Source organism: Phocoena sinus, chromosome 2 (genome assembly GCF_008692025.1).
Source record: "Phocoena sinus isolate mPhoSin1 chromosome 2, mPhoSin1.pri, whole genome shotgun sequence".
NCBI lineage: Eukaryota > Metazoa > Chordata > Mammalia > Artiodactyla > Phocoenidae > Phocoena > Phocoena sinus.
In genome coordinates this window covers 68,595,938-68,622,282 of record NC_045764.1, presented here as the reverse complement: position 1 = coordinate 68,622,282, position 26,345 = coordinate 68,595,938, and the positions used below count along the sequence as shown (strand labels likewise).

Here is a 26,345-nt window from a genome sequence, read left to right as displayed (position 1 = left end):
GGCAGGACGTCCATCTGGGGGCAGATGCATGCGTATGGTAGGTCCCAGCCTTCATATTTTCGTTGGTCTTACCTGATAGCAGTATGTGAAGCCCAAGGTGGGGGGTGCAAAGGAACTGGTAGGGAGAGGAGAAAAAGCGTCCGCCAGCACACCTGGCTTCCCTGCCCCACAAGACACAAGATGAGTCTTCCCCACAGGGCAGAGAGGAGAGGCCCCTGCTAGCCTAGGGAGCACCTCTGAGGCGGGCTCCATCACCCAGTGGGTCCCACAGGGTCTTGGTGATCCAGAAGATGTCTGGAATGCGCAGAGGGCAGGAGCCGCAGAGCGGTGGTCTCGGGGTGGGAGTGGGGCTCTGCTGGGCAGCTCTGGAACTAGGAGACGGAAGGTGCAGGGAGAAGGACCATCTTCCGACCTCGAGGCTGAGCCTGAGGTCAGTGCCACTCGGAGGGGCTCTGCCTTCCCCTGGGCTCCGCAGGCGGTAGGTCTCCGGGGTAGCGCCGGGACAGGGGCACCCGGGGAGGCTGGCGGCTCCGGGTCTTCTTGGCACAGCTCCCCCCACGTGCCCAGAGACACAGGCGGCTGCTCCTGACTCCGTGGCCTTGCGGACCCGCCTGGCCGGAATCTGCCTTTCGCCTGTCAGTGCCGCCTCCCCGACTTGGCAGGGCCATCTCCTCGAGCTGGAGCAGCCCCCGGTGTTTCCAGCTTGGCCCTCTGCCCGCCTCTCTGGGGCCTCACAGTCTGTCCTCCCGGGCCAGGACCAACACACCCTCTCAGCTTGACGGCTTCCCGGCCTTGCCCGGGCCTCTTCCTGCCACCCCAGACTCCCTGCGCTGAATCCGCGGTCCCCTCACCTTGCCTGCTTCTCAGAAAACATCAGTGACCACCACCGCCCGCCCCCGGAGGTGAAATGCACTTCCTCTCAGGGAGAAAACATGGGGCCTGGCTCATTAGACATCACCAAGGAGGCCATAAACATCCCGAGTTCCCCTACTGCAGTTGACGCCTGAGGGGTTTCCACATGGGGTGGGGCCCCTCCCTACCCTCTCTCACGTGGAAACGCCCCAGTTGGCTGGGTCCCCTGGCCATACCCTAGGAAAGCAGCCCTAGGAAACGCTGCTTCTTTCAGATGGGCACGGAAGTAACTGGGTGGCATGTTGGCCTGTGGGAGCCGAGGGCTACCTCTCCTTCCTGGACGGCCGCTGAGGGACCTGGGGGTGCTGGAGGTACAGTCGCCCAAAAGTGGCCTCCTTTCCAGTTGCACAGAAAGGGAACACTGACAACTCAGAGACTCATCAATTCAGGCGACTGACTGGATGGTGGCTGATTGGAAAGGTTACTGTCTAGAAACCAAATTTTGTGATGTTCGAATACCACAGACGGTGATGCTAACCGGGGGTAACGTTTCCCGTTAGAGGTCATTCGGAGATCTGCTTTAGCGCACAGATAAGAGCGATTTGTGATTGGTATGCCAGTTGTTTACACAGTGCTAGTAGGGTAAACAGTTCTCCTGAACCTTATTTATATTTTGCATTTGTTTATCAAAACTTTTTTTTTTTTAACTTCAACCCAGCTGCTTTCGGAATTATTACAAACTCTGGATTTATGGGTCCTAATGAACGGTACCTGATGTACGTGCATGATCATTTATCTCGCATGCTTTAACCGAGAGCCTCAGTGCTCAGGGTAAGGGAAGCCAAAAGTGTCCCTTCCCCCCCCAGAACGTCAATGTTATAGGAAGGCTTGGGGGACAAATCGTTTGTTTTATCTGATCGGAAGCAGACATGTCATGGAGTAGAAAGCATGAGATTTCAAAGAGCTTTCCTAGACTACACCCTAAGGGATTAAGTCCCCGGGAGCTTGACCGGGACACACTGGGACACTGCGGGTGAGGTTGACACGCTGTGGGGTGTGTGTGGGGCCAGTGGGGGATGGAGGAGAGGAGGTGACCAAAGGATACTTTCCAGCAACGGCAGATGTTTATCCCTTTTTATGACCTGACATGTTCCCTCTATCATTTTTGTCTTTCACCGGCCGTACAGCTTACCTTTGACATTCATCCCAGTAGCATTGGCGTCAACCCTTCAGCATTACTTCTAATCAGGAATTAGTGGTCCCACTTGGCCCAAGGCTTCGGCACCGATCTCAAGAGAGCCGTGGTCTGATTTCATAATTGGACCTCACTGTCATAGGGGGCTACCTTTCACACCAAGGTTGGTCACCTTGCTCTGTTTGATCCCCACATTTCTTGGGGTGTTTGTCCATGCAAAGACCTCCCATAGACTTGACCCAGACAAGGAGAGGCTCACACTTCCATCCTCTTCCTCACGCCCAAAGTCGCCTGAACCACTTGAATAAACCTGAGCTCGGCTGTAGCCTCTCCTGCCTTCTGCTCACCCAGCTGCCTATCGGTGTTCTTCATCCAGTGAGGATAAAGCGAGCAGGAGATGTCGGCGGCAGCACCTTCCCGTGCCCAGACTCTGGATTGCCTCTTAGCTTGTTTTAAGTCTTGGTGTCTCTCTTTCTGGCTAGTGAGAATTCTCAGAGGGGAGGGCTCCCCAGCTACCCCCTTCCTACACACACACACACGCACGCACGCACGCACGCACGCAGCGGCTTGTGTGTTATGGGAGGAGATGTGGTCCCATTTCACACCTGAGCAACTGAGGCACGCTTTGCTTTTGCACACAGGTAGTGCTGGCACTGTGGGATGGAGTTGGGAAAGGGGACTTCTGGGTGTTTGGGTTTTCTCCTGTTATTTTTAACTCTGGTTTTAAGCGTCCTTTCTTGGCAGCTATGGCCACAAGATAGGGCTGGGATGTTGTGAGACGCTTGATGTAACTAAAAGGGCCTGGCCTGTGAGTTCCTGACGGAGGAGGAAGTGGTTAGGTGGCCAAGAATGCAACCTGCACCTCCCAGATTAATTAATAATTGAGCGCTGGCCCCCGGCCAGGCAGAGCCAGCCGCGAGAGATACAGTGAACCCAGAGTGGTTAACTACAGTGGGGGAAGGAAGAGTTTGACTTGGCCTGTGGCTAAAAGGGAAATTCACGATGGCCATGATTTATGGGCTGAGTTACTTCAGGTCCCCCTTAGTGGGCCCAACTTGGGCATGTGGCTCCAGGAAAGCAGACGCTGGTGGCCTGCAGAGTCATTTGTGCCCACGGGGAAGGGAGGCAGTAGAGGTGTGGGGGGCTGGGGGCGGGGCGCGGAGGGGCAGGCACCAGCGGCGGCGGAGGAGGTACAGGTCTCAAGTGGAGGAGACGGCCGGGAGAGAGACTGCACAGATATCTGGTGGAACCAGTGTAGGCTAGAAATTGAGTGCCCCTTGGGTCACACTCTGCAAGGAGGGATGGAAGGAAGAGTGGGTGTGGAGTCTGGCTCCCCTGGGTTCACATTCTGGCTAATTGGCTTTGTGACCTTGGGCAGGAGGGGACTTAACCTCCATTTCCTCCTCTGTAAGATTCTGCACCTCCTAGGATTGTTCTCAGGGTTAAATGAGACGGGGTATGTGGACGGACAGTGGCCAATAGCAGCTGGATGCCCATAGGCTGACGGGAGACGAGGCCTCAGTAGCGACCCAGCGATGGCAGGATCATTACTTAGCAAAGCTCTGCTAATGTTCGCTGAGCCCATGCATGCCAGGTGTGTGCTGCTTGCTAAGGTAGACACGCTTATTCATTTCCCTTCCCCAAGAGCCTCTTCAGGCTTCCCCATGATTCAGGAAAGGCACTCCTTCCTCCCCTTATCACACAGGTCCCTGTGGCTGCAAACAGCCCTCAGGAGGGGGAGGCAGTTCTAGAAGGCACTTGGGCATTGCCATCGGTTGGGTTCTGCCCATAGGTCTCCCTGGTCCCCTTGTCTTTCCTAGAAGACAATTAAGGATTAAGAATTGGATCATGGCAAACAAGCCTTGTGCCCCTCTTGGCTGAAAAGTTAGCCTTGGGAATAGGAGGCTGAACGGAAGCACGGTTGACAGTTGTGACAATTGCGCTCACATTATTGCTGCATTGACTTGAGTCGTGCAGTGTGTGCCCATGTGTACCTGGACACAGACTAAAGAATTACTCTGAGAAACTGTTACTGAGCTGATGACTCATTTTCCCAAGGTGCTTGGCCGGGGGTGAGCGGGGGTGGGGCACCGCGCAGACAGTGGTAGGAGCACCTTTGGCCTGCGAAGACGAAGACGTGGATGAGCCCTGGTCCTCCTTCCTGGTTAACCCCCTGTGGGCGGTCACCCAACCTGTCTGGGCTTTATATTCCAAAACCTAAAATGGGCTTGGAGAATTGGAAAACCCTCCACAGTTAGAAACAGTATTCCTCCATCACTGTCAATGGGGGTAGAGCCACCTTCTTGGCTCGGGCTACAGGGGCTGTGAGAACCAAGCTTGGCCTCCTTCTGCTTTGGAAACGGGTCCTGGACTTGGGGCTGAGGCATGGGGCGCAAGTCTGTGGGGCTGTGTCCACCCGCTGGCCTGATGTGATGGACGGACCGCCTGGCGCGCTCCCTTCTCTGCACCTCTAGCCCCATATCAAACAAGCCATCCCTTTCCAGGCAGCTCGGAGCTTGGGCACGGATGGTGCCGAGCAGCTTCAGTTTTACGCAGCAGCACAACCACAGACAGGAGGCCGGCTCGCAGGCGTGAGCTTCTGCCAAGCCCTAGGTCATCTTGCAACATTTTTGCAGGGAACCTTTAAAGCTCATGTTACTGTGCTCTTTACGGCAGATATTAGTATTTAATTGGGGCTTAATGGTCTCTCCAGTCAATATTAGCTTTTTGCTTATTATAAAGCACTCTTGTTTGTTCCAGAAATGTATGTGATCCAGGCAACCCTCACTTTAAGAAAATCCAGTATGTAGGACCCTGTGTTCACTAAAGAGGTGTGGATCATGTACCTTTGTGTTACAAAAGGATATTTTTAAGGGAAGGATTTAATTTGAATGCCCCCACCCCGGGACTTCAATTTGGGGGTGTTTATCCCAAAGCGCATCTTTAATGTACATAAAGCAGGTGTATTTGACTTGCAAAGGTCACATGATACTGGCTCGTTGGTAAACGACACCAGGCTGGTGTTAGATGAGGCTTATTTTTGAGAACTTTGCAAATAAGAAAACCAGCTCCCCATCCTATTCTTTGGCTCTTCCATTGACAGCCATGCTCCCTGTTCCATTCACCCTCATAGACTTAGCAAGTCTGAGAAATTAAATCCACCCCCATTGCCAGACAACTGTAGGCTTTAGGCGTTTTTTTTTTTTTTTTTTTTGAGCCACTGAAACAAGTGTGGCCCATAGCGAGCTCAGCCGGCATTCCATTGGTGGGGCTGCGTCGTGAGGATCAGCAAGTAGGGATGCTGCCTCTCCCTCCTCTGCTCAGTGTCCTGGCTTCTGAGCCTCAGTGGTGTCATCTGTTCAATGGGAACGGTACAGCTGCTGCATCTTTTTCAGACCTGGGGAAAACCCGATGATTTCCCAAGTGCCCTCCCAGCTCTCGGTTGTGAAATTCCATTCAGCGCCCATTGTTGACAGCGCCCCGGTCCGGTGGCAGGGTGCCAGGTCTCAGGGGGAGGAGGGGCAGAGATGAGTGACGCCTCATGGCAGGCCAGCCAGCTTGCAGGTGGGTGCGGTGGAGACACACGCCCTCCTGATGATGGCATCAAAGAGTGTCATGGAGGAGGGGCCATGCAGTTCAGACGCAGGGACTGAGGAAGGCTTTTCAAAGGAGGTGACATCGGGGTCTTGATGGTTGAGTAAGAGTCTGACAAACTTTGGGGAAGGGAGGAGGAAACTCATGTTCATCAAGTGCTAGTTACCGTTGTTAGGCCCGTCATGAACCTGCCCCCTGCCCTCGACCCCTTTGAGTGAGTTATTATGCTGGCTTCATGGGTGTCCAGTGTGTGCCCCACTCAGGGCCCGTGCTCAGAAGGGGCCTCAGCTCAATTTAAGGCTATGCTTTCACCACTGAAATTCTGAATACTCTCTGAACAAGGAGCCCTGCATTTTCACTTTGCACTGGGCCCCCCAAATTCTGTAGCTGGTCCCGGCCCTCAGAGACGTAGTCGCCTGCCCACAGTAACCCAGCTGTTAAGATATGCACTAGTTCACCTCTCTGCTGCCTGTGGTCTCAGGGAATCTTCCAGATCAAGAGAGAGTGGGATGGACAAAGTACACACAGAGTGGGGTGTTCAAAGCACAGGGAACTAAGGGATCCCAGTAGCAGGGGTGCCTCCCCTGGGATGTTTCTGCACCAGGGCAGGTTCCTGCCCCGCAGAGCTGCTGAGACAGGCTCACTGAGGGCAGTTTTAAGGTACTTTGCTTTTATGGCTTTACACTGGGTCCAAGTAGAAGTTTAAGGCAGGAGGTTTGCCAGTAAAACTCAAATTGTATTTGGGAAATAAAAGAGAAACGGAGCTGTCCTGAATTCCCCCAGCTCTGGTAGCCTGCAGGGCAGGGAAGTACCCCCAAATGGGCTTTCTTGAAGCACACCGCCAACTGCCACAGATCGCGCCCCCCAACGCACCTCTGACACATGCCCAGGCTGTCCCCATCTGAACCCCCAAAGGGCCGATTTTCTTCAACAGGGAAGTCAAGGTTGGGCTGAGTCAGTGAACTTTGGCACTTGAAGCCTAAGGTGTGAAAACCCACGCTCCGCCAAGACAGGAACCCAGAGAGCAGCCAGGGGCCTGGTTCTTGCGTGAATTCCGGAGTTTGGCCATCGGCAGGGCAGACCCGCAGCCAGGGAGGACTGGGGGGCCCCTTCCCTTCTCACACCCGCCTTCTCTTTCCTGGGGACTGAGGTACCCAGCTTCATTATGGTGCACAGTGTGTTTTTAGAATCTTTCCAGGGGCAATATGAAAAGCCAGGCTTCCCCATCCCAGGGGGTCTCTGGCTAAGAAAACAAACAAACACACTCAGAGTCTGACTTTGTGATAAAACAAAAGAAGACCTGGAATGGGAGCAAAGTTCAGAGCCTTTTGCGGCAGAAACTGGTTCCTTCTGGAAAACGTGGGGCTGATTTTATAAGCCGCTTATCGCCGGCTCTGCTCTCCCCTCCCCTCGAAGACAGATGCTTTTCACCATCCTTCCCTCCAGGGCACAGGGAACCAGAATTCTCCCACCCGGACCTGGTTCCCTGTTAGAAGTCTGAGTGGTTCCCCTGCCCTGCCTCCTTGGGGTCTTGTCTTTTCTGGCTTAGGGTGTTGGGCTTTCCTTTAGGAGCATCGGGCCAGGCCAGGCCGGCACACCAGTGTTTCTGGGGTAGAGTGAATGCTCAGCTCTGATGGAGAGTGATCTGATGGCGTCCTCTGTGGCTCTCAGAAGGTGGAGCTGCCTGCAGAGTGTTTTTAAGAAGGGAGCTTGGGCCACAGAGTACCGAGGTCTGGGGAGAAAAGCCACTGCCCACTGGGCCCAGGGAACCTGGAACAATCTTGCCAGGGAGGCAGGGCGAGAAGGATGCTGATAGAAGTCATAGGTCCTGGTAGGTGCCAGGGAAACTACCTGTGGAGGAGACTGAGCAGGCCTGTGTGTATTAGGGCCCAGGTGAAAGCTTGTTTTATGTCAGGGTTACAAGAGGAGTTCGTCTTTTCTGGATCTGTTTTGACTACTGCACAAGATAGATGAATGGAAACCTTCCCCACCTCAGCCCAGGCCGCCACTTTGTTTAACCAGAGACCTGGGGCCGAGCAGGCTGGGGTCAGGGCGCCAAGGCCAGAAGAAAGGCCTTCCTGCCGGGCCCAGCAGGCCTCTCTCTAGAGAAGGCCAGTTACGACTCAGCTGGGCGGCCACTGACTATCCTCATACTCACATCCCTCTAAACCCCTCAGGGCAGGGGTTCCATGGACTCCCCAGAAGAGCAGAGGGGGCAGATGAGGGAGTACCAAGGGCGCAGCAGAGAGGAGCTGGGCTCAGAGGCCGTCGGTCAGGGTTCCCGTGCTGCATCGCTGTGTGGCCTCTGTCCCTGGGGTCTGTCCTCTGAGAATGGAGGTGATTCTGCTTCCTGGACTTGGTGCAGAGCACAGAGCACCCGGCAGCTCCCACACTCCAGTTACTCAGCCGGGGTCAGCAGCCCTTTCCCAAGGTCACCCTTCGTTATTGCAGTGCATTTAGAAAATGCTCATTGTGTTGAGGAGGGGTGGTGGGAGTGCATGGGAGAAACTGTACTTACAAACCAAAAAAGTGTATGTGTTTGCAGGGCTGCGTAGGGGACCATAGATAGCTGTTATATGGCATGGTTTCTGAAAACCCCCTGTCTTCCTAGAAGGTGGGCAGCGTGTGCTGGGGTCCCCACATTGCCACATCCAGGGGCCACTTTTAACATCCAGTCTTTATAGAGTCTCCACGTGCCAGCTTGGAGTGGACACGAGTGGGTTATTACAGCACAGTCCCTGTGCCATTACCCGGCAGGCCTCTGGAGGTTTGCAGCCCATAGGTTGCAACCACGGGAGAGTAATGCAAAGCCCCCTGTCTCTAGATGGATGTGAGCTTGAATCCCAGCTTTGCAACTTCCTAGCTGAGGACTGTGGACACACTACCTGACATTCAGGCCTCAGCTGCATCTTGAAATGGGAATTACTGAGAGGATTGACAGTATGTTGAGATACTGCATTTAAAGTGCTTCGTACTCTGCTTGCCACTTGGTAAAGGTTCATTAAATGTTGGCTGGTAACTCATCATCATTACTATTACTACTACTACTACTGGCTGCCTTATTTTATTGTTATTATTACTCCTCCTCCTCCTCCTCCTCCTCTTATTTCCCCTTGGTTCTCAATTCCATTGGCACATTGCAGGTATTATTATTACCTGATATGAATACCCTTATGAGCTATACAGGCTGAGTCAATCTATTAAATAATTTATGCAAATAACATATAGAGATAAGATGGTGGTAATAATACTAGTAAAAAATAATAGCTGTTACTTGTGGAGTGCTTATTTTGAACCAGGGATTATTCAATGCACTTGAAATTAATCCCAGCAGCCCGAGGCAGTAAATTCTGATTGCATCCCCATTTTACAGATGAGGAAACTGAGGCCCAGGGGGTGAAGTCACTTACCCAAGATTTCACCACTAGCGAGTGGCAGAGCTGAGATTCACATGCAGGCAGCTTTGCTTCCGGGTCCTGTGCAGGAGACACCCAACTGGTCCTAGCCACTGTATTGTGCATTTTCTTTCTTTTTTTTAAAAAAAAAAAAAAATTAAGGGTACTTTAATTAATTAATTTATTTATTTTTGGCTGTGTTGGGTCTTTGTTTCTGTGCGAGGGCTTTCTCTAGTTGCGGCCAGCGGGGGCCACTCTTCATCGCGGTGCGCGGGCCTCTCGCTGTCGCGGCCTCTCTTGTTGCGGAGCACAGGCTCCAGACGCGCAGGCTCAGTAGTTGTGGCTCACGGGCCTAGTTGCTCCGCGGCAAGTGGGATCGTCCCAGACCAGGGCTCAAACCCGTGTCCCCTGCATTGGCAGGCAGATTCTCAACCACTGCGCCACGAGGGAAGCCCCTCTATTGCGAATTTTCCCTGTAACCTTGGCAAGTTCCCTTCCCTCTTTGGGCCTCAGTTTTTGCATCTGCAGAATCATGAATTTTGGCCACATGGATCACGCATTTCCTGGCCTCCCTCCTCCCCTTGCTGTCATTCTCCTTTTGCACCACACACAGCACGCGCGCGCGCACACACACACACACACACACACACACAGAGCAGAGAGGCTGGTCGACTGTCTGCAAAGTGGTGGCAAAGCACAGTCCTTGGCCCCAGAGACCAGCAGCTGAAAGAGCCCCCAAGGTGGACCCCGTGCAGGCAGTGGCGGTGGCTAGACCGCCCGTGATGTAATGACCGATTAGGAACTTCCTCTTGGAAGCCTGGCTTCCTCCGGGGGCCAAAGGTGCTGGAGCTGAGGTGGGGGTGGGGAGGGGCGGGTGGGAGCGAATAAGAGGAAACTCCTGTCAGCTGGGCCAGTGCTTTTGGAAAGCGTTCAGCGGAGAGGCTTGTTCTAAGCTGTTGACCATTAACATGGCCCTGTGCACATTCCTTCTCTGCTTTTACTGCCGGATCCCAGTGGATAAAGGACTGGTCTCCCCCTCCCTTAACAAAGAAAAAAAAAAGAGCTTCTAATTAATGCTGTATCTCTGGACTTGTTTCAAAACCTGAAGCCATTTCTGTAGCTTAAAATGACAAAGGAAGGTTAAGTGGAAACTTCTTTTTCCCTCTTTAGTTTGATAACAAAAACTACTTATCTAATGGGCAAACAAGGCTTTTAAAGGGGTGTTAGGTTAACCAGATGCAGGGCCACGTAATTACTCCCAGGCCTGGGAGCCTCAGATGAAAAAGCTGCTGGTTGGATGGGAACTTAAAGCCACAGGCATGACATGGGACAGAAGAAAGGAGTTTTCCAGGAGGGTAGGAGGCCCCAGTGGGGCCCTGTGCAAAGGGGATTGGAAAAGCCAGCCCTAGGCTCCTCTCTGGCTCTGCCAACAACTTGCTGGGTGACCCTGGACAAGTCACTTAACTTCTCTGAGTCTCTGAGTCTCCCTTCCCAGCTCTCGATGGGGACTGCCCATGTTTCATCGCTCATTGAGGTGCGGCTGGGCCAGCCCCAGGAGAGGCAGGGAGGCTGCTGAGGCCCAAGGGGGTGTGAAGCAGCAGCAAAAGCTTTGAACGTGGAGGAGCATGAGCGGCCCAGCCAGGCCCTGGAGACCCGGGGACTCAGGGTCCAGCTTCCTGCGAATGCTCTGAGCCTCCACATCCAGCTTCCTTAGAGTCTAAGGGGTCGGAGACTTTAATCTGGGCATGTCTCTGGTTTGCCTCCCAGGATGGGTGAGTCCAAGGCGGTCCGGCCCATTGGAAAGGGGGGAATCACAAGGAAAACAAGCTGCATTGCGTATGCTCAGGCTTTTGGAGCGTGCGGCCCACGGGGGAGCACACAGGAACGTTCCTGCCCTTTGTTTTGACAGAAAACTGCTGATTCGAAGAAGCTAAAGGCTTGCTTGGGATTTCAGCTCTCCCCGCCTCCCCCAGACGCAGTTGGCCCCCTTGGTGCCCCAGCACCCCAACAGAATTACACGTTGGGCTCGAAGCACCCTTGCTGGGCGGAGAGGCCAAGAGGAAGGAACGTCAGCCGTCGGAGGGGCCGGCTTCAGTGCAGGGGACCTACTGTCAGGCCAGTCTCCTCCTGCCCGCCGCAGGCATCACCACCCTCTGGTGGCAGGAATGTGGGTGCCACCGGGCGGCCAGGCCGCCCCTCTCTGGCCGGGAAACACAGGGCTTGTCCCTTGGACCACCTGGGAGCCCTGCTGGGACCACTCCAGGATGGCCACAGAGGGCTGGCCTAGCAGCACATTTCCACTATCTTCGTTGTAATTCTTTCAAGGCACCATACGTACAATGAAATGCACAGCTGTCTAGTGCATAGGTTATGATTTTTGACAATGTCTACACCTGAGTTCCCACTGTGCCAATCAAGATATCAAACATTTCCAGCACCTAAGAAAGTTCCCTCGTCCCCTCTCCCCAGAAGTAATCCCTGTTCTGATTTCTGTCATTGTAGGTTAGTTTTATCTACTCAAGAATTTCGTATTAGTGGAAACAAACAGTACACATCTTGTGTGTCTGGCTTCTTTCACTCGGCCGGATGCGTCTGAGATTCACCCACATTGTGGTGTGTTTCAGTAGTTTGTTCGTTTCTATTGGTGAGTCGTATTCCACTGTATGGATGAGCCTTATTTTTGTCTATCCATTATCATAGTCTCTTTGGGCTGCTATGATAACGATACCATAAATTGGTGGCTTAAATAATGCATATTTATTTCTCACAGTTTTGGAGTCTGGGAAGTCCAAGATCAAGGGGCCGGTAGATCTGGTGTCTAGTGAGAACCATTTCCTGGTTCATAAATGGCTGTATTCTTGCTATGTCCTCACACGGTGGAATGAGGGAGCTCTCTGGGGTCTCTCTTTTTTTTCTTGCGGTACACGGGCCTCTTACTGTTGTGGCCTCTCCCGTTGCGGAGCACAGGCTCCGGACGCGCAGGCTCAGTGGCCATGGCTCACGGGCCCAGCCGCTCCGCGGCATGTGGGATCTTCCCGGACCGGGGCGCGAACCCGTGTTCCCTGCATTGGCAGACGGACTCTCAACCACTGCGCCACCAGGGAAGCCCTGGGGTCTCTTTTAAAGAGCACTAATCCCATTCATGACCTAATCACTTCCCAAAGACCCTACCTTCTAATGCTGTCACATTGGGGTTTAAGATTTCCAACATGAATCTGGGGCGGGGTGGGGGGGGGGGGCGCACACGCAAACATTTAGTCCATAACATCCATCCTCCTGTTGATGGACATCTGAGCTGCTTTCCAAGGTTGGGTGATTACGAGTAGAGCTGCCGTGAACGTGCGTGAAATCACAGAAATGTAGAGCTCATTGGTCAGAAAGGAAGGCTGAGGCCAGGAGAAGGGAGATGGCCTGCCTGATCAGGGCCAGGAGGCTGGACACCGGGCTGCAGGCCTCCTGACCCCCGGCCTGGTGCCTCTCCACCAGATCTGCCCCAGACATCGCGCCAGACTGCGCCTCTCCTCTCCCCCTTCCCCTGGAACCCTTCCAGCTGGGACCCAGAGTCTGGCTGGGAACTAGGCCAGGCCTTGAGCAGGGGGTAGCGAGCAGGAGTTTCGGTCAGAGCGCGGTCATCTTTGATGTTGTTCACTCGGGTCTGACTCCGCGGTATTTATTTGCAATTAAGGAGCTGGTTCCTAATTAGGCTGATGGCGGGACCACAGCCCTGGAGCCACGAGAAGCAAAAGATCTTCTGCAAGAGACTGTCCCCTCGCGGCCTGAGTGGCAGCCCAGGCCGCAGACGAGAGGTGTGGTGGGTCGGGTGGGGCTCTGCGTCTGTGAGGAGTGGAGAGGTGACCCTGGGTTTGGGGGTGCCTGCCTTCTCACAGAGGGCGGGTCAACTTGTTCTGAACACACGGCATGAGATCTGAATACGTGTGTGTGTGTAAATAGCACCCCAGGAGCACTCATCTGTGTCCCCCACGTTCAGTTATTCATTGCTTCACCCTTCATTCCTTCGCTTACTGAGCATCTCTTTGCATCTCACGTACCGGGCTGGGAGCTAAACCTTAACATTTGTGAAGTACTTTACCGTTTGCAAAGGGCATTGCCGTCCATTGTCCTATTGTAACTTCCCGTGCTGGTGACCCTGGGTCGTGACCCGTGACACCCCTAAGGAGCCCTAGCCTTGGAAGGGTTAGGCCAGCGCTGGGACGGATAAACAGACAGCTGCTTCTTTCTGCTCCCGATTGGTCTGCTGCCAGAGTTGCTAGAAAATCCAAAGACGGACTGTGCAAATGAGGCGCTCAGTTATGAGCAAGTCCGTTTTACAAATGGGGATACTGAGGCTTGGGGACATTCAGTGGCTTGTTCATGGCCACATATCCAATCAGTGGTGAGAGCTTAGGTCTGTCTCACTAGGAAACCTTTTGGATCATGTGACAAGCATTAGGTTAGAATCTGGGGTCTCTAGTTCTGGTCCCACTTCTGCCACCCACTGCTGTGTGTCCTTGGGCAAGTCACCCGGTACCCGCGGGGGGTGCCATCTTGGAGGCACAAGGACATTGGACTCAATTGATAGTACCCACAGGCCAGCCTCAGGACTAAGTTTTCATTGGCCCATGGTGAAAGAAATAAGAAAATTTCTTATAATCTAAATGTATCAATTTAAAATTTTCTGATTTACGTCCTACCTATTTTGTGAGTATCAAATTACTTTCTTCTGTGCTAGTGATAGTAGATGGTCTTGGGGTTTTTAATAAGTCTGTATGTGACAAAATAAAACCGTGGTAACCTTATGACATTCCCAACCCCTCCATTAAACAGTGTATTGGTTTGTGAAAGCCCAAAGCATCAGCGCTCCCTGGATGAGATGATGCCGGGGGAACCCTCCAGCTCTTGGAGCCCAGAGACTCTAAGAGCTAGGTGGAGACGGGGATGCCCCAAGCATGGTGATGGGCTCACCTGCCGGCCTGCTCTCTCAGGATCAGACCTGAGACCCTAGTCCTTGCCCAGCACCCCCTTGGGCCTGAGGGCATCGGTCCCACCTGCTGGGCGGGATTCCTGTGGGGGGTAGGGGTGAGGGCAGTGTGCCAACACTTGGGATCTATTTTATTTCCTTCCTTCTTCCCTTGTAGGTGTTCTAAGAGCACCCTGGGGATACATGCAGACTTGGGACAGCTGCAGAAAGGACTAAGACCCACCCCTTCCTCCTTGAGAGCTGAGGCCAGCCAGGGGCACAGACACCTGCTCAGGCCAAGGGAGGGACTGCATTTAAGGCTCTAGGCGCACAGGAGGGAGAAGTCAGAGAGGGCTTCTCAGAGGCGGCAGTCCATCCCCTGGAATTTGGAAGACGTGGCCTGGAGCCCAGGCCTGATGAGTTATTACCCAGTCTGTTCAACCAAAGAGGCCGTGGAAAGTGAGGCCTGGCCCGGGTAGTGTCCCTGAGCGCCACGGATGGGGCAGGCTGGGCCCTAGGGCAGCTCCGGGGCGGGCGCTGACTGGGGCAAGGCCAGGGACACAGGTGTTGATGAGATGGGGGTAGAGGGTGAGGGCTCATTTGGCTCGGCTGGGGTGGGAGGTACTGAGAGGAGGGGGACAGGAAGGCCCACTTGGCCTTGAATTGAAAGCCTTTTAGGAGCTGGGAGGGAGGAATTACCCCACCCCCTCAATCCCATTACCCCCACCCCCTGACTGTTAAACTGCTTCTTTGCCTTTTACAATAGCGTGGCTCCCTCCTGGGGCAGAGCTGCCACTTCATGACTCGGGTGGTCCTCTCTGAGCTTATCTGTGGAGGGAATGGCAGCACTCCCTCACTCGGTGGGACTGGCTGAGTCTTCAGGGAATGAAGATCTTTCGTTTCTGGGGCGGGCAGTGACTCACTGGCTTGTGGGTGAGCACCTCTAGGACTCAGACCACGAGAGCAGTCGTGGTTACAAACGGGGTGAGGTTTCGAGAAGGGGGGGATTTGCTTGGTGCATGGGTTTTGGGGGGTGTCTGCCCGGAGTATGGAGAAGAGCTCCCCTCGGGAGTGTGGCCTGGCACTGATGCTGGCTCCAGCACTCACTAGTGTGTGCCCTTGTCTGGTTATGGCACCTCCCTGGGCCTCAGTTACCACACCTCTGAACTAGGGTGATAACAGGTGCAACCAAGGCCGTTGTGAAGAAGGCGCCTGGCTCGTGCAAGGCACTCAGGGATGCCTGTTGTCTGTCTTGTCACCCGACATTCTCCAGGCATAGCTTCTTTGCTTCCCCGCCTCTCTGTGCCTAGTGCAGTAATGGAGTTCTTGTTGCTTGGTGAGAAGGTTGGTGTTGCAGTTTCACGGCCAGGCTGGGATGGTGCCGCTCTCCTGGCTCTTGGAAACTCTCAGACCAGTGCTTGATGGATGGATGGAGAAAGGGGCAATGGCTTGGGGTGTTCCTAGCTGTCCACCTGCTGGGGCTGGCCTAGTGCCCGCAGCTGTGTCACCTACCACGGGCTAGAGCTGTCTCTCTGCGCACTGGCTAAGGGGCAAGTCAGCTGAGGGCAGGGAGCAGGGCCTCCTTCCCCCATCCCGACCATCAGCTAGAACCACGAGGCGCCTGGATGGGGGACTGTGAGACAAAACGATATGTCCTCAGGGGCTGGCCTGGGGGCCTGCGGCTGGGATCTTAATGCCAGGCAGAGGGCAAGGGGCATGCCCTTTGGGACTGTGCCCAGCCCCAGGCCACAGCAGAGCAGGCAGCCCACAGGAGGCCCCTCAGGTGGACATTTTCCTGCTAGGTGGGCCTCCCAGCACATAAGACAATGTCAGGAGCCCTGTCACCCGGCTGCTCTGGGGCCTCTAGGCGGGGCTGGGCTGAAGGCAGACAGAGCTGACCTCACCCAGGCTCCTGACGGAAGTTGTTGGCAGTGCTTTCTCCCTCAGGTTTGATTGGACTTTTTTTTTTTTTTTTTTTGGCGATACGCGGGCCTCTCACTGTTGTGGCCTCTCCCGTTGCGGAGCACAGGCTCCGGATGCGCAGGCTCAGCGGCCATGGCTCACGGGCCCAGCCGCTCCGCGCCATGTGGGATCTTCCCGGACCGGGGCACGAACCCGTGTCCCCTGCATCGGCAGGCGGACTCGCAACCACTGCGCCACCAGGGAAGCCCCTGATTGGACTTTAATCTGTTTCTTTTGGAGAAGCCGAGCCATAAAGGGCCTCAGTGCGTCCTCATCAGGCCTCCAGCAGACCTTCGCCCTCTGCAAAAGCCCCAGCCAGGGGCCTGTGTGGGAACACATAACCCCACCGGGCAGTCATGGGTGCCCACCTGCTTGTCAGAGCCCTGAGCTCAGAGGAGAGACCAGATGTCAAAACGCTTCAGAATCTGAGAAGCCGGCCACACCCGAGAGCAGTGAGGAGGGGGCTGCCCTTCAAGATGGGACCCTTGCCTACCTGGTATTACGCCTGGTCTCAGAAAATTGTTAAATTCATGCAGACATGTAGAGATGCCCCAAGCTGGAGTGCGGAGGGATCCCAGTCATCACCCAGGCCACCCTTTTGCCGTCTATGGGGAAACTGAGGCCCGGAGAGGAGCCGCTGGCAAACTGGAGCCCTCGAGGAGCGATTTCCTTTTGCACTTAGAGACCCTCTGCTTCTCTGTCTCACAGAGGCGGCTACAGTTCTGGTGGAAAGCTGCACTTCCTGCCCAGAGAGCCAACTTGAGGGGCCGGGGGTGGGGGTTACTGGGAGACCCTGCGTAACGCTCCAGGCTGAGGCTGGGCGCCGTCCGGCAGCCGCGATTCCCATTCTGGGCCGGAAGAGATCCTGGGGGCCACATTCCCCACCGCACCACGCCTTCCGAAATGCCTGAGTCCCCTCTGAGGGGCGGTTTATGCCCTCTGATAGCTTCACCCCGCTCTGTTCAGGTTGAGGCTTGGACTGACCGGGTTCAAATCCCGGTGGTGCCACTCGCCGGCTGAGTGGCCTTGGGCAGGCTGCTTGGTGGCTGCCAAGTCTCAGAAGCTCATCTGTAAAGTGAGAAGGTGGCCTCCGCACAGTTATGGGAGGACCCAGTGAGTCACGTGCGGAGTGAGGAGTGCAGAGCACAGCACCCGGAACAATGTAGGTGCTCACCAGTCAGCCCCTCCCTTGGGTGTGTGGGTGTGTGTCCCTCTCCTGCTGGCTTGTAAAATTCTACAGGCAGGAGCCGGGTGTGGCTCGTGTTTGGGTGCCCACAGGCACCTGGCACAGTAGGTGCCTTGCCTTCGTGTGTGTCTGGGGGTGCGGTGGGCGGTGAGGTCCTGCTGTGGGTTAAATCTGAGGACGGCCTGGCCCGCAGTAGTGCTCCCCATGTCTGTTGGGCGCCAGAGACCCCCCTCAAAGCCCACCGGCCAGGCGGCAGTGCCACTTCCGCTGCCCTGGAATAACACCCGCGTGCCCTGTGCTTGCCCCGCAGACGCCAGCATGTCTCCGGATGCCACCAAGCCGAGCCACTGGTGCAGCGTGGCCTACTGGGAGCACCGGACACGGGTGGGCCGCCTCTACGCGGTGTATGACCAGGCCGTCAGCATCTTCTACGACCTACCTCAGGGCAGCGGCTTCTGCCTGGGCCAGCTCAACCTGGAGCAGCGCAGCGAGTCGGTGCGGCGCACGCGCAGCAAGATCGGCTTCGGCATCCTGCTCAGCAAGGAGCCGGACGGCGTGTGGGCCTACAACCGCGGCGAGCACCCCATCTTCGTCAACTCCCCCACGCTGGACGCGCCCGGCGGCCGCGCCCTGGTGGTCCGCAAGGTGCCCCCTGGCTACTCCATCAAGGTGTTTGACTTCGAGCGCTCCGGCCTGCTCCAGCACGGGCCCGAGCCCGACGCCGCCGACGGCCCCTACGACCCCAACAGCGTCCGCATCAGCTTCGCCAAGGGCTGGGGTCCCTGCTACTCCCGGCAGTTCATCACCTCCTGCCCCTGCTGGCTTGAGATCCTCCTCAACAACCACAGATAGCGGCCCGCCACCCACCCCGCCAATGGGGGCCCCGTGCCCAGAGACACAGCCCCCACGGACGACCCCCCCCCAGATATCATCTACCTAGATTTAATATAAAGTTTTATATATTATATGGAAATATATATTATACTTGTAATTATGGAGTCATTTTTACAATGTAATTATTTATGTATGGTGCAATGTGTGTATATGGACAAAACAAGAAAGACGCACTTTGGCTTATAATACAGATATATTTTCTTTCTTCTCCTCCTTCCTCTTCTTTATGGTTTTTTTTGTTGTTGTTGTTTGTTTGTTTGTTTGTTTTTAAAGAAAATGATACAGCAGAGCTAGGTGGAAGAGCCTGGGTTTGGTGTATGGTTTTTGAAATATTAATGCCCAGACAAAAAGCTAATACCAGTCACTCGTTGATAATAAAGTATTCGCATTATAGTTTTTTTTTTTTTTTTTAAACTGTCTTCTTTTTAACAAAGAGGAACATGCAGGGCTTCTGTGGGTTTCTGACCCATCAGGCATCCCGAAACTTGACTTCAATCTTTTACCAGTTAAAGAGTAGAGGGAATTACATTGAAAAGGGAGGAAGGGGGCTTCCCTGGTGGCGCAGTGGTTGAGAGTCTGCCTGCCAATGCAGGGGATACGGGTTCGAGCCCTGGTCTGGGAAGATCCCACATGCTGCGGAGCAACTGGGCCCGTGAGCCAGGGCCACTGAGCCTGTGCGTCTGGAACCTGTGCTCTGCAACGAGAGACCGCAACAGTGAGAGGTCCGCTCACCGCGATGAAGAGTGGCCCCCGCTTGCCACAACTAGAGAAAGCCCTCGCACAGAAACGAAGACCCAACACAGCCATAAATAAATCAATAAATTAATTTTTTTAAAAAAAGGGGGGAGGAAGGTCATATGTTTGCTCTTAAGGCCAGAGAAGTTTCTGTTTTTCCTTCCCACCCATGGCTGTAGTGTGTCCACAGGATTCAGGGGGAAGAGGGAGAGTACATGGGCCATCCATCCTAGGTAAGCTCTTCCAGTCTGATGGGAGAGGCTCATGCTCTGGCCTAGAGGAACTCTCAGCCTGATGGGGAAGACTTGGGTCCATGCCTCTCATCTCTGAGCTGTCTGCAAGCTAGAAAACATTAATTCTCACCACTTTGGGGAAATGGCCTGTGGAAGAAAGACTGAGATGGTGGGTCTTGAACCCACCTACCATCTCACAGAAGCCACCTGAGCCCCAGGGTGAAACTCCTTTTGGGACCTAGATAAGCTACCCTCCCATCCCCCCACCAAGTAGCTCAGAACCTGCCCATCTGGAACTGTAGTCATGATTGATGCAAAGGCAGGTGGTTTCTTTCTACTCTATAAAAGGGAAAAGTTAAGGTTCTGGAAGGGTAAATGACAAGCTCATGAGACAGATCAAGGTTAGAAGTTAACCAGAGCCATATCAATTAAATCAGTTTCCTCTCTTGAGAAAACTCAAAAAAGAAGGCCTTCTTGGCCAGATAACTAAGGTGAATGTTACATTGTATATCTTCTTTCTTGGAGATTTACATTAGCCTATTAAATGCTCTGAGAAGTCCTGTGTGTTATCTATTGCTGCGTAATAAATGATCCTAAAACTTGGCAGCTTGAGACAACTCACATTTATTATCACACAGTTTCTGTGTTCAGGAATGCAGGAGCAGCTTAGCTGGGTGGATCTGGTTCAGGGTCTCGTGAGGCTGCAATCAAGCTGTCTGCCAGGGCTGTAGTCATCTGAGGCTTAACTGGGGCTGGAAGGACCCACTTCCAAGCTCGCTCACGTGGCTGTTGGCTGGAGGTCTCAGTTCCTTGCCACGTAGGCCTCTCCATTGGACTACTCATGACGTGGCAACTGATCCAAGAGAGAGAGACCAAGTGTGAAGCTGCTGTCTTTCCTAACCTTATCTCAAAAGCGTCCTGCCATCACTTCTGCCATATTCTGTTGATCACACAAACCATTCTTGCTGCAGTGTGTGTGTGGGTGGGGGGGTTGGGGTGGGGGGACCACACAAGAGTGTGACTGCAGAGGTGGGAATCGTGGCCGTCACGTCCTCCAAGAACTACACTCTTTCACTTGGTTTCCCAAAGTTATATTCCAGTGGACTCCTTCTCCACGCCTGCTAATTCTGTCCCCATACCCAGGCCGACCAGCCCAGACCCTTTCACTCTACTCTACCACCCTCAGACCCGAGCTTCCCGGGAGGCCCTCCTCCTTCTGCTGTCCCCACTATCCAGGCCTTGGTCCTCCTGGGGCGCAGTGAGCAGAGCGGTGCTGTGCTGTGTGGGGATGGGCAAGGAGTCACTGTTTCTGTCTTCTTTTCAAGTCAGTGACAACTGACACTAACTCACTGTTTGTGAGTCCTTCCTACTCGTGAAGTGACTTTGATGCATCCTGTCTTCGCAGAAACCTCTGCGGGGGTGTTCTCTGCCATTCTCCTCTTCCAGATGGAGGAATGGATGCTTACACAAATGCTGTCATTTGCCCAAGCTCCCTGGGGGGGAAAGGAACAAACCTCTGTCTCAGATGTCGGCTGGGTGTCGTCTTATGTGCTGGTTGTGATCGGCTTTGCTGGAGTGGGCCTGCCCCTTGGGGATGGTCCGTGAGCCTGAAGGGCTGAACTCTGGGGGCCCAGGGGCCTCAACCTTGCAGCAATCTTGGTCCAAGGCCTGCCCTGTCCTGAGGCTGGGGACCTCCCTAAGGTCCTTGGGTGGCCTCGAGTGTTAGAGAGAAGGCCTGGTGGCTGCCTTTCTTTGTGGGGGTCTGAGACTCCAGTTCTAGCCCCTCAGTTCACACAGGGAAACCAAGTCCCAGACAGAACAGTCTGAGTTGCTGAGGGCACAAGTGGCGCTAGGACCTGCTGTCCTCCCCCTTTCCCGGTTGTGGTGCTGGAAGAAACTCTGTGGTTTCCCCCAGACCACCCAGGGATCCAGTGACTCAGGCTCCAAAGAAGACACTTTCTAAACAAGGCCCCGTCTCTGGAGAGCGTCGTGGGAGCCTGGTCCCTGGAGGCCCTGGGAAGCGAGGTGGGTGGGACTTACTGCCCCCAAACCCAAGCCCAGGCCTGGGGTGAGGGCGGAGAGGGAATGGATTTCCTTCTGTTGACTAGGTTCTTTGAGAGGCCTTAGTCCCTCCATTGCTTCTTCGTCTCAGCTTCACAGCCCACCCCCATGTCCAGTCCCTTCCCTGCTTAGTCTCTGGGAATGTCTGTGGGTAGGGGCTGTGGAGGGATGGATCTACGAGTGAGGGAAGCACAGCTGGGAAGAGGGGGTGCCTGGAGATCTTGTGTTCATGCTTCAGGTGAGAAAACCCAAGGCTCAGAGAGGACCATGAGGAGCCCAAGGTCACACAGCAAGTACAGGGCAGAGCTGAGCCTAACACGCATGTCTCGAGACTCCTGGTCTGGCTGCTTCCTCTGTGTCTGGGCATGGATTCCCCCAGTGCTCTGGAGGGCATGCACACACCTCTGTTCACCTCTGTGAACTCCCCCCATCCCCCCGCCACCTGTCCTGGAAGCTCCCGTCCCACACACACATTTCAGGGGCCTTCGTTGTTCCGGCTGCCTCTGGCTGCAGCTGCCTGTTCTAATCTGGACTCTGCTACTTACCAGATAGGTGATCTGAGGCAAGTTATATACTTAACCTCTCTGGGCCTGAGTTGCCTCATTGGAATAACAGGAAGAGTATCTGGGACTTCCCTGGCGGTCCAGTGGTTAAGGCTTCACCTTGCAAAGGCAGGGAGTGCGGTTCGATCCCTGGTCAGGGAGCTAAGATCCCACATGCCTTGCGGCCAAAAAAACAAAACATAAAAAACAGAAGCAATATTGTAACGAGGTCGATAAAGACTTTAAAAATGGTCCACATCAAAAAAAAAAAATCTTAAAAAAAACCAAAACACAGTAAGAGTGTTTACATCCTAGTGTTGTCAGGAGGTTTAACTGAATTAATGCCTGTTGAGCACTCACAACTGGCAAGTATTAAGATGTCAGCAAGTGCCCCCTGGTATTATCTTGGGGCCTGGAAGGTAGCCCAGGTTGGCGAAGAAAACCTGGGTCGGGGTCTCAGCAGGTATGAGGACTGAAATCCAGATCTCCTAAGTCGCTGTCGCCTTGGGCCATCAGCTGACCTGTGTGAACCTCAGTTTCCCCAGCAGGAATAGAGTCAGTGACCCACTGGGACATCCCTTGTTGGGGACGCCAGGGCCTCCCCCTGACAGCTGCTGTGGCCTCTTACTGGGCTTCCGTCCCTCTCCCACCCCCTCCAATCCACTGTTGACCCAGAGTCATGGTCTGCACCCAGATCTGACAGTGTGGGTGTCACTGTCAAATCTGTCAGTCCTCCGAGTGACAGTGACCTCTCTGGTGACTGCCTGTGCCCTCAGGATACAGCGAGTCTGTCCGTGCTCCCTCCTGCCCGATCCAAGACCTGCCCACGCCGCTGTCCCCTCTCTCCTCCCTGGGAGTCTCCCAGAAGCCAGAGATGTCTTATGTCCCTTTGGCCCCCCTGGCCCTGGTCCAGCCCAGTGCCGGGCACAGAGGATAGGCTCCCTGGATGTTTGTGGAATGAAAGGGTCATGGAGGTAATAGATGTGGGTGGGTTTTATAAACTCTAAAAGAACGAGCAGTCATCCAGAGGGGGGTGTGTTTATTAGTATCATATGTCTCCATGACAACCCCAGCTGGCTTCTCCTTACAGGCCCCTAAGAACCCTCATCTCCTCCCCTAGCCTCAGGCCCCAGGTCCTATAGCCTTATTCTACCCTCCTGGGGATGTGGTAGCAGGAATTCCTGATGGCGTGTTCCTTTGATGATTTGGAACACAGACTCAGAGAATGGCTAAGCTGGGAGGGCCCTTAGAGGACATCTAGTTCCATCCCTGTCATAGAACTGAGGCTCAGAGAGGTCAGGGTGGTGACCAGGGTCACACACCAAGGCAGTGGCCAATGGGGGCCAAACCCTTGACTTGGGGCTCCTTCCAGAGCTGATTTCTCAGAGATGCTGCAAAGGCTTCTGTGTAGACAGGGTCAGCCTGAGCAAAGCAAGTCAAGAGGCAAGAAGGGTAGGGGCACAGATCATTTTTTGGTTTTGTTTGTTTTTAATTGTGGCAACCTGGATAACCCAGGGGAAGTTGTGTGTCACCTTGGCCTGGTCGGGGGTTTGGTGGAGAATGCTGGGGAAGAGGGTGTCCAGTCTAGGCTGACCGTCACCCGGGATAAAGGCTAGAACAGCCTCTCAGCCTTGCTGTTTTCAACACAGGTCACAGCGAGGCTAGCGGAGTATAGATGAAATGCCTAGAATTTCTGAGGGTGACACTGGGAGCTTATGTGATGAGGAGGGGACACGGATGGTTTTTAATGTGACCTCCTTGGACTTCCTAGGGGCACCGTGGGAGACCTGGCTGAGTGATGCTGGGAGAGACCCCTCTTACTGGGCTTTAACTTCCCTTCAAAACTGAAAGGTCTAAACCAGATGGCTTGATGGTGCCTTTTGGGGGAGCCCAGGGGCTCTAGAGAGCCCCTGATGCTCACTCCAGAATCTAGGGTGGGCTTTCCTATTAGATCTGCTGAGAGGAGCTGAGACAATTGCTAGTAACAGAACCCTTACTTTGTTTAGCAATAATTATAACAGTTATCATTTACTGAGGGACTTGTTATGTACTAGGCACTTTGTATCATCTCATTTAATCCTTATTTCTGTTTTATAGATGAGGCTCAGTGGAGTCAAGTAAGTTGCCCAAGGTCACACAGCTAGGAAGTATCAGATGGGGGATTCCCACCCAGATCTCTCTGGTTCCAGAGCTGGTGTTCCTACCCACCCTCACCCCCAATCCTGCTAATGAATGGCAGCAGTTCTGAACTTGACTTTCCATGGCTGCTGAGCACACAAGCTTTGGAGGCAACTCCCAGGGCTCCAGGCCCAGCTCTGCCTCCAGCTAAGTGACCTTGGGTAAGTTACCTAAGGTCTCTGAGCCTCAGTTTCCTTATTTGTTAGAATGGACACCTCCTAGGATAGTTAGGAAGATGAAATTAAATGGGTTTATATTTGTAAAGCAGTTAGAATAGGGCCTGCTTGTAGTCACATTTAGCATTTGTTGAATTTTTAAAATACTGTGTTTATTGCCAGCTTTTTGAGGTCAGTTTTGTTTGAACCAGCAAATTAATTGGAAATGTTTATTTGTAATAGTTTCACTTTCTATTTCTCATCTTCGAGCAGTGAACAAAATGGAGCTTTAGGAATGCCTAGAAAAACACACACATAAACAACACTGTGTACACGCATGCAGTCTAAGATGTCCTTTCCTTAACATTTCAACAGAAACACATCTATTCATAAGTTTTTGTAGAGAAGGGGAAAAAAATCTTCTCCATAGGCCATAGAATGTTGGCCAAGTTCCTTAAATTGTCTGAAATGGGCAGCATATCGGTGCTTTCTAAGTGTGTGTATTGGAAGCAGACCCTTTGGCAACGGTGACCCCACTCCCACCCCTGCTCCCTCTTCCCTTTCCTCGTCCACCCATGGAGGGAGGATGGTTGCTGTTCCTGGACCTGACGACAACTATTTTGACTCTTTAAGAATCCCCTGCTTTGTGTTGCCCAACATATAATGTCAATACATGTCAAAAACCACATCAGTTCCCCAGAAAGCCGAGTGGCGCCTTGGTGACAGGCCTTGGCTGGCTCCTAGGCTCTCCTCACTCTGGGGCTTCAGGGGGTTGAGGTCTGACCCTTGGGGCCACTTGGCCCCATCCGGGCCCACAGCCAGGATCTCTGCCAGGCCCTGGCTGTGCTGAGGGGTGTCCCTGCCACGATTCACAGGGAAGAAGAACCAGCTTGAGCCACACAAGGTTTTAAATTGAGGAATCGTCAGTTTGTATATTTGGGATCCCATTCTGTCTGATTCTGAGCCTGATGATTCCAGGGGTGCCCCGCTAGGGAGCAGGCAATGTCATCGAACACCTTCTGTGACAGTTTCTAGGCTTCAGGGGTGGGCTCCCAAGCGGCCGGGAGAAGCCAAAGGCCTTTGAGGTGAGTCTCTTCTGGAATGTGCCACGGCTGGGGAGAGAGGGGACACAGAGCCGCTGAAAATCATCTTTGAACACGAGATCTTGCCACCTTCTCCGTCAAGCCTTATGCCCGAGCTGCTGCTGCTGAAGACGCAGGGCCAGCTTTGGAGAAAAGTGAAAGCGTGTGGATGTTTGAATCTTGGCTCCGCCATTTTCCAGTCTCTGTGAACCTGGTCTTTTCATGTGTTTCCTCTGGGCTGTGATTTTCTCATACGTAGAATGCAGATGATATCCTCTACCACAAAGGGACCAGATGAGAACGTTTGTACTGTTGGGCGACAACTCTCCGTGGGTCCCTCTGAGAGTCTTGCAAGCAGAGGCACTGACTGCCTTCTAGACTCCCTTCAAGGGTATATGATAGCCAACAGACTTAGAAGATAGAGATCGTGTCTCCCTCTTGTGCAAAGCACCATCATTTTACTGCCCGTTATAAAAGATTTGGGCTCCCTAAGCTCAGGGTTCCTCTCCTATAAAGCACCCCACTGAGTGTGAAGGCGTCGCTCGTCTCTCTTTGCACCACAAGAAAACCAGTACTGCTCACATTTGCCAGTGGTGCTGTGAGTAATAAAAGTCTGTTGTCTCTGACCCAGGAGTCTCGTGTCTTCCACCAGCATCCAGGAAACAGGGCAAGCTAACTTATTGTCTTACAAATAGGCTAAAATCTCAGATCCTTCATAGATCTTGACAGTGATGAGAAAGGGATGCTGAGAGAGACATGGCTCTCTGAAAGAGGAAAAAGGAGGGGCTTGCAAGCCGATTAATGGGATTTTGAGGGAAGCAAATAGGTTGACCGAGTTGTATGGCCAAGTGGGCAATAGATGGCCCTCTATTTTATGGCCTTTTAATGAGGAGGAATTGGGGAGGTGGTTGCAGGCTGAGTACTAGGAAGGAGGTTCAAAGACAGCTGCCAAAACACTGCCCTGGTCGTGGCTAACTCTCCGGGTGGTGGGACTTCCTCGTCAATCTAGTGTTCCGCCTCCATTCCTCCCCCATGAAAACAACCACCACTAGGATTTCTCCTGTGTGGACCGAGGTCACTCTTGCCTTTCAGATAGCAGTTAGGGAGACGGGCACTTATGCCAAGAAAGGAGGGAAATTCACCACTGCTATGGGGAGAAACCAGCAGGATTCTTAGAACTCTGGCTCGTTCACTTGGAGACAAGAGGGTGGGACAGGTCACACTCGCTAGGGAAGGATGATGACTCAGCCCCTCATGCAGTCTGTCATACCAACTTTAGATCCAGGCAGAGATGACAGTCAAAGGTCTGTGAGTTCTAGCTGCT

At 53.6% G+C, this 26,345-nt stretch overlaps 1 protein-coding gene across 1 annotated transcript in view; it reads left to right on the top strand.

Annotated features, from left to right (window-relative positions):
- The window catches only part of SMAD6 (SMAD family member 6), a 75,243-nt gene extending 56,998 nt beyond the window's left edge, over positions 1-18,245 (top strand). Inside the window, 1 exon segment of the mRNA XM_032622792.1 lies at positions 17,452-18,245. Within this exon segment, the coding sequence (XP_032478683.1) occupies positions 17,452-17,993 (542 nt within the window). The 3' untranslated portion in view covers positions 17,994-18,245.
- The last annotated feature ends 8,100 nt before the right edge of the window (positions 18,246-26,345 follow it).